This window comes from Triticum aestivum, chromosome 3A (genome assembly GCF_018294505.1).
Source record: "Triticum aestivum cultivar Chinese Spring chromosome 3A, IWGSC CS RefSeq v2.1, whole genome shotgun sequence".
Classification (NCBI taxonomy): Eukaryota; Viridiplantae; Streptophyta; class Magnoliopsida; order Poales; family Poaceae; genus Triticum; species Triticum aestivum.
Window position 1 is genome coordinate 55,848,261 of NC_057800.1, and position 8,102 is coordinate 55,856,362.

Sequence of the window (8,102 nt, forward strand, 5' to 3'; positions counted from 1 at the left end):
TCTTCTTCGCCGTCTTCCATCATAACCCCTATTTCTCCGTGCCTCGTCCAAACATTATAGTGTGGCATGAAACCCTTGTAAAGCAGGTGGGAGTGAAGCATTTTCCGGTTAGAGTAAGACCTCGTATTCCCACATTCAGTGCATGGACAACACATAAAACCATTCTGCTAGTTTGCCTCAGCCGCATCGAGAAACTCATGCACGCCCTTAATGTACTCGGAGGTGTGTCTGTCACCGTACATCCATTGCCGGTTCATCTGCGTGCATTATATATAATTAAGTGTCCAAATTAATAGAAGTTCATCATCACATTAAAACCAAAGTGCATACATAGTTCTCATAAAACAACATATAGCTCTCCAGAGCATCTAATTAATTAAACTATACATTGAAACTATGTAAAACATTTCAATGCGAAAACAAATGCGATCATAATCGCAACCAAGGTAACAATTGATCCAACGGCATAATGATACCAAGCCTCGGTATGAATGGCATATTTTCTAATCTTTCTAATCTTCAAGCGCATTGCATCCATCTTGATCTTGTGATCATCGACGACATCCGCAACATGCAACTCCAATATCATCTTCTCCTCCTCAATTTTTTTTATTTTTTCCTTCAACAAATTGTTTTCTTCTTCAACTAAATTTAACCTCTCGACAATAGGGTCGGTTGGCATTTCCGATTCACATACATACTACATAAATAAAATCTATGTCACGTTGGTCGGCATAATTTTCATAAACAATAAATGAACCAATAGTTATAAAGATAATATATATACCACATCCGAATCATAGACAGGACGAGGACCGACGGGGGCGGATACCAAAACCATCGCACTATATAAGATGCAATAATAAAAGTAAGAAAATAATACAAGTATCTATGTAAACATACAAGTAACAATATTTTTCCTTTCAGAAAGAAGATAAGAACAAGAGGCTCACCACGGTGGTGCCGGCGATGAGCTCGGCGCGGGTGATCGACGGCGGTGAAGACGGGGACGGGGCGTGACGGACCGCTAAACCTAGACAAATATTATGGAAAATGGAGCTTGGAGGTCGAGCTTGGAGAGGAGAAAGCTTAAGTAGTGTGGCTCGGGCATTCCATCGAACACCTTGTGTGCATAGGAGGTGAGCTAGAGCACCACCAAGCCCTCTCCCCCTCGGCCAGAAAAAAACAGAGCAGTGTGCTCTGCTCTTACGTGAGGGGGTATATATAGGCACCTCATTGCTCCCGGTTGGTGGCATGAAGCGGGACTAAAGTGGAGCCTTTGGTCCCGGTTCAAGCCACCAACCGGGACCAATGGTGGTGGGCCAGGAGCGAGGCCCATTGGTCCCGGTTCGTCCCACCAATCGGGACCAAAAGGTCCAGATGAACCGGGACCAATGGCCCACGTGGCCCGGCCGGCCCCCTGGTCTCACGAACCGGGTCCAATGCCCCCATTGGTCCCGGTTCTGGACTGAACCGGGGCTAATGGGCTGACCCGGCCTGGACCAAAGCCCTGTTTTCTACTAGTGCAAAGGCATTGCTTGGAGTTTGCTCGGACTGGATCTTTAGGGTTAAAACCCACGATCTGGCCTTCAATGGTGGATCTGACAACGGCGGCGTATATGCGTCGTTTTCCTTCTTGAAGGCGTTGCTTCTGAAGAACCTTTATTGTAGTCATTATGTTGTCAAAATATGCTCAGTGTCAGTGGTCGTTGTTATACATCATCGATCGTTGTTTTGATCGCTTTGGGTCTTTCTCTTTTTGCTTTTTCTTTGCATAGGCATAGCTTCGGTCTTACATGACTTTGCATTTTGCCAGTGTGATCTTTGTGTGCGTGCGTAGTGTTGGTTGTGTGCATCCTAGTTATGCAGAGGCCAGATGTGTGCTAATTATGCTTGTATCACTTGATGCTACATTATGAGTCAACAAAAAAGCCCTTTGTCAAAAAAAAGAATTAATTTACTATATAGGCTGTCGTTTTTCCGCCAAGAAAATAAAAAGTAAACGATGAGTCTGCATTCTTTTTGCGGGAACACGAGACTACTGTTTCTCTAGAGAAGCAGTAAGCCTTTTTCAGTTCTACAACGACAAAATTACTAACTTATGGAAAATGATGGTTAGGGCATGCCAATGGTCGATAAGGCATTTTTCTCCTATGTATTTCACGTCACTGAGAGAAGCTGAAAAACCATTATATATGATGGATTATCTCCAAAGTGTGATCTCTAGCAATTAATGTTTACATGATTTAAAAAATATCAAACTAGAAATCCTTTGAATAAGGGAAGACATAACTTTCTCTTAGCTAAGACAAGACAAGCCTTTCTCTCTCTCTCTCTCTTTCTCTTGTTTAATAATTGAGCATTTTCCCTTTAAGTTTAATCCAAAAAACAGGCAACAGATTGTGGAAGCTAGTATTCAATTGAGAATATAAGAAAAAACATCATATCATGCTACTAGTGGTAAACCAAATGCTAATCCTAACATAGAGGATAAGATGACATAACTTTTTGCCTTTGAAGCTTAACTTATACGCTTCGACGATTATTTTGCCTAGTGCATTATAGCAGGTGCATGACGAAACGTCTAGGTTAGCATGGTCGATGAGTGCATGGCCGTAGATGAGCAAATGAATGAACGATCACCGCGTAACTGTTTATGAAATCAATAATTTATTCTAAACTATTTACATTCTTGAGCTCAACAATGCATTTTTATTTGAAAATGATCAATACTGAAAACAACGTCTATTAAAAGTGTTACATTCCTGAATAATGAGCACACCATGTTCATTTAACTTACAAGATACATTCATATTGAGGTACTCCAGATAGACCGCTTCCGATGACCATTTTCTACGTATGCATCCCTTGTGGTTGCCAGACCCGTATATCTATTACATTGGCTCAGCAAAAAGCATCCTTATTGTATCTTTCAGTATATCTGAATTAGTGTATGCATCGGTATGCTTGTACATGTTATCCACAGTCCTTGAAAGGTTAAGTATCATTTGGGGCACGACCATTGGTTGATCTGTCAATGTGAGATAATGGTGTAACATATCCTTCCATGAGTTCTCGATAAGTTCTTTTATCTTTTCACATGCATCATCATTTGTCATCCCATGCTCCTTCATGTACGATTGGATAGTAGAGGCACACTGCCCCCCTGCTTGCTCACGCTACAAGAATACATATGGTACAAAATGTCAGTTACTAATTTTAGTAGTCATTGGGTTAATCTCAGGGATGGCCTTATTGTTCGGAAGGCCCCTGGATGAAATTTAAAAGACATTTGTTGCTTCCGCTCAGTCTCTCCTCATGTTCCTTTAGTGTTTTATCATTACCATTAAAAATCAAGCTAGGCCAACGACACTTTGAACTAGACTTGTATGTTGTATTTCAGTATACTGGATATTATACTACACATGATGCACATGTTATGCGCCCCTATTCAACTTGTGTACGTCCTACAATCATCACCCTTACCCAGGTCGAGCCATGATTAATCCAGCTTCACTTCAAAGCATGCATGAGTTACCTGCGGATGTAAATGACTATAACCTAAAACTTTAAAATTAAACTTGTATGTTCAAGTTTGCATAGGCTAGGTATACAATAGAAACATGCATTTATCATGATGTAAGCATACAAAATAATACAATATGTGCCTTCGTGAGTATGATCAATATTCATTATGTATAGCTATCTGTTTAAAAATACATGTTTACACTTATATATGTTCAGATTAGTTCGTCACTTTGCCAAGATGCATGTATGCAAACTAATCATAGGAAGTTGATCACATCTCCAAGTATACATAAATACCTTTGCTGATGCCATGTCATTCGTGAAACGTGTATATATAGCAAAAGACTTCAGAAGTTTCTGGTCGCTCGACACCCAATTGAGAGTTTCCACTGTTGTGTCATCCATGCCAACAAATATAGCACATGCTACCACAGAGGTTCCAATACTTACTGATGAAACTTGAAGGTGTTCATTAAGTGTTTTTGGTACATAATTTTCATCACGCCATTTTAGTTCATCACTGTATGCTTGAACCAATTTCTTGAACTGCATTTGATAAAAAATAATCACTCACCCCGCAAAAAAATAACTCAAAATGTTGTAATATTCCTGAAGTGTCAATACATTAAAATTGGTTTAAATGAAGACATTCAAGGTAAAAATATCGATTGCGTTTCTATATGGTTGGTGGCATAGTCTATGGAGTGGCACCCCTGCCATCTCGCCATCGGCATTTTCTTGGTTCTTTATAACTTAATTTTGCAAACATTTTGTGTGCATTCTCTTTGTGTGTGTGTGTGTGTGTGTGTGTGTGTGTGTGTGTGTGTGTGGTTGTCCTCGCCGTGTGCATCCTAGTCACGCGGAAGCCGGATGTGAATTCATGTTTCTTGTATCGCCTTGATGTGACAATTATGAGTCAATAAAGTGTAATTATTGTAGAATTGTAATTCCATTGATTACATTTTGGGGAATAAAAATAAGAAAACATTACCAGGGAATAAGGTTTTCATGAAAAGTTCAACATCTACATGTTAAAACAACAAATTGCTACATATTTTTTTAAGCATTGTTGATTAAACCATACATACAATTTATAAAACAACATATGATGAATTTTCTTCTGCAAAGAACATATGGTGAAAATGATATAGTGACTACTCCAAAATATCTACAGACGAGTCACATTTAGTTGAGTCACCGACAATGTCATTCGTATCATGTTCCAAAAGATGTATCTAGTATATTTTGAATTGGAGGATCTCCCTTGATTCCATTTCGAAGAAATAAAAACATGCATACTACAAACTAGCCAGGTTCAAGTCATGACCTAAATTAAAGTGCATGTAGCTCCCTAAATTGACACGGAGGACTGATGACAATGGTTCAGGGATTAATGACTAACAAAATATGTGCTCCAAGCACACAGCCATGTTAAACCCCAACTGACAATTGCAAAATGAATTGGAGAAGAAGACACCAAGAGTTCTTGATTATAAAGTCCCATTACAAAGTTTATTGAGTGATTCGAGTAATTATATTGATTATAGGAAAATCGTACCAAAACAAGTGCATCATATAGCAGGAGAAAGCTTACGTGTTAACGCTTAAACTGCGTTGTACAAAGCCTCACAAGATTACCTTATGCAGTGGGATGTCACTGCTTAACCATATTAATAGCTAGAATGGAAGCTTAAAATTTACTAGAAGCTTCTAGTCAAATACTTTAGTGGAAACAACTCTCTCTTAATATTTTCCATAGTATTTATTTTAAACTCCAAATTGTCTAGCTAGGACTTTCCTCTCGACTATCCAAAGTTCACGGGGCCCAAATTTCAGCATGTATGCTACTTTTTTCTTACCTTCTATTAGTATTGGCTCAAGTTTGGTGGCTCTAAGTATTTTAGTGGTGAGGATCTTTATGAGATTGCCATGTATGCTTAAGTGCCTGTTGGAATTTTTTTTACCTCCGGCACTCTCACCCAAGGTGCATACTTTCGAAATATAATTGTGTGGCCAGCTTTTAAGTGAAGACTAGATATAACCACCCCTAATGCTAAGAAACAAGAGGCATTACAATACAATCACTCGGCCAATGTAGTCCTACACATTGTAAAACCACTATTCAAGGAAAATAATAATATGTTCTCATGTAGACTTGCAAATAGTTTAATCTATTTCTAAGTTCTTTACTTAAAGTATGCTACTATTTTTTTCAAAACATTTATGTAGTTAGCTAGATCGATGTTATTCCGTCTTGGTGACGCTCAACTGGGAGATATTTTAAAAGGAATATACATCAAAATAAACTAGGTGCATATTTCTACACGACCAACTTTGTATGAACAAATAAAATAGAGTAACACTTGCCGCTTCTTTTAGATAAACCACACGGTAGCTGTTCTCAGGTCCTAAATGGTCCTCAAAAGAATGAAATGTTTCCAACAAATATAAGTAGATATCCTTCATGTATTCTGGAAGCACATTTACTGCATCTTCATCCCACCTGTGTTTCACTATGTCAGAATATAATGCTTATAGTAGAGAAATACTTAAGCTGCAATTATGTTTTTGGAAACCTCATATTCCAATAAATTTGTGTTTCTACCAAATTTTAATACGGTTACTTCCATAATCAATAATGGTACTTTCACATCTGACACAGTAGATCCATGACGTAGTCCCAACTTTCACTCTAATGTTACCACATATATTGATAAACCGTTTCCCATACTAGAACGGAATAATTTAAGGACATATATTTTTATGTATTTTTCCATTATAGACTTATTTAGAGTTTCATATAATATCTATGCTATAGTGTAATTAGCGTGTGATCTACAACATTTATTACATACTTTATATCCTAGTACATATATTAGTACTTCTTTTGTGAAGTGAAACCGTTGTTGTAATACATATAAGGCACATCAAATGTATTAAGATTGCTAATACACCGCCCAAAAGAATCATGGACATCATGAGCATAGAAACAATGCAATGAATACCTCTTAATGCAACAATTCACTTTGTTCTTTTTAGTTTGTATAAATCATTACTAATATTTCTGGCTTCATGCTTAATTCCAATGTATAAATCGTTAGTAATAATTGTCACTTTGTTCTTTGATAGAAAACAAGTCAACTTTCATGTATTGGGATTATTATAAAACCATTATATATTATAACTATTACAAAATAAACTCAGGAAGGGAAGGAGGGTTTGACCTATTAATTGCTTCTGCAAGTTGCATGCTGTCTTCAGTGCTGCTATATGTGTCAAATATGTCATCTATTATAGTCATGAAAGCGGTGACCTTTGTAGCTATTATTCGGGAATAAGAATATTCAAGGTTGTAGCTAGTCCCATTTATCCAAAAATAAGTTTCTACAATTCTGTCTCTTACAAAACTCAACCTTGACTTCATTTTGATCTTATTCCACCACCTTGCATGTGCATAAAAATAAGTCAGTGAAGTTTTTTTATTAGAAAAAGTGAAGAGCAACCTAGATTAATTTCAAAATGAATTAATAATAAAACTTACATTGTGACGTCTTTCAACTCCTCACAAAAATGAAGTTGCAGAATATTAAAATTCAATTTGGCAAGCTCCAATATGGCTTCATTTCGTGTAGCCTTGTTTGTGTAACATGGTAGGTAGCTTCTTGCTTCTAATATCCCAACTCTTCGAAAAGGAGGTGTAAGAAGGGAAGAAGAAACTTCCCCTGCAAATGGTGATTCCAAATTTTCTAATGCCCCGAGGAGGTGTCTTCTCGTGAAAGAGACTGCCATGTCAAATACATCCTCCCCCTTGATACTCAGATGTGCTGCATTATATAAGCTCAACAAACTATTTGTATCCGACTGAACAAAACCTCCTTGTTTGTCTTCGAATTTATGGAATACATCTGCAAATTTGATTGGGAATGGATATCAACAATTTCCATTTCATTGGTAAAAGATAAAAAATTGCTATATAGGTTGTATCAATCTATAAGGTCTTACCAGATGACACATCATATCTATTTTTTCGTAGAAGATAAAACCGAAGCGAAACCAAGTGTAGATTATTATCATCATAATCAGATTTCAAAACAACATCCAGTAGTTGTGCAATCTCATTCTCATAATGGTTGCCCAAACCAAGTCTCTCAATTGTGATTACAAGCTCTAGTATTTTGGGGATTTCATTTGCCTCCTTCATCACCGTTCTTACTTGCTCCAATAGTATTTCCATCCTTTCTCTCATGTGAGCTTGCTGCAAGAACATAACGGCCATTATATATTAATTAATCATGTGGACCCTTAATGTTTCATGTGATTCTGTCATATTAGCCATAATGCTACAGTCGACCAACTGCTATGAATATAAGGTGTCAATAGCATGCCTGATTAAGCAAAGAAGAGTAGAAGACCATCTATTCTAAGTTGGATGAATCTTATGTTTAAGTCGATGGTCTTAATCATTTAATCTTATGTAATGAAATTTCTATAGCTACACATTATATATATTATAGCAACTTTACTTCTAGAAATATGCAACGAGGCAAATGCATGGTTTTACAAGTAAAAAATCA

At 37.2% G+C, this 8,102-nt stretch overlaps 1 protein-coding gene across 1 annotated transcript; it reads right to left on the reverse strand.

The window, feature by feature from the left end:
* Nucleotides 1-2,894: 2,894 nt before the first annotated feature.
* LOC123056762 (beta-sesquiphellandrene synthase) lies at nt 2,895-7,795 on the reverse strand. The gene is made up of 6 exons (XM_044480040.1): nt 7,531-7,795; nt 7,070-7,433; nt 6,753-6,971; nt 5,896-6,031; nt 3,826-4,074; nt 2,895-3,179 (listed from the first exon to the last, which is right to left on the reverse strand). Exons 1-6 carry the CDS (start codon nt 7,793-7,795, stop codon nt 2,895-2,897), a joined length of 1,518 nt encoding a protein of 505 aa, XP_044335975.1.
* Nucleotides 7,796-8,102: the final 307 nt, after the last annotated feature.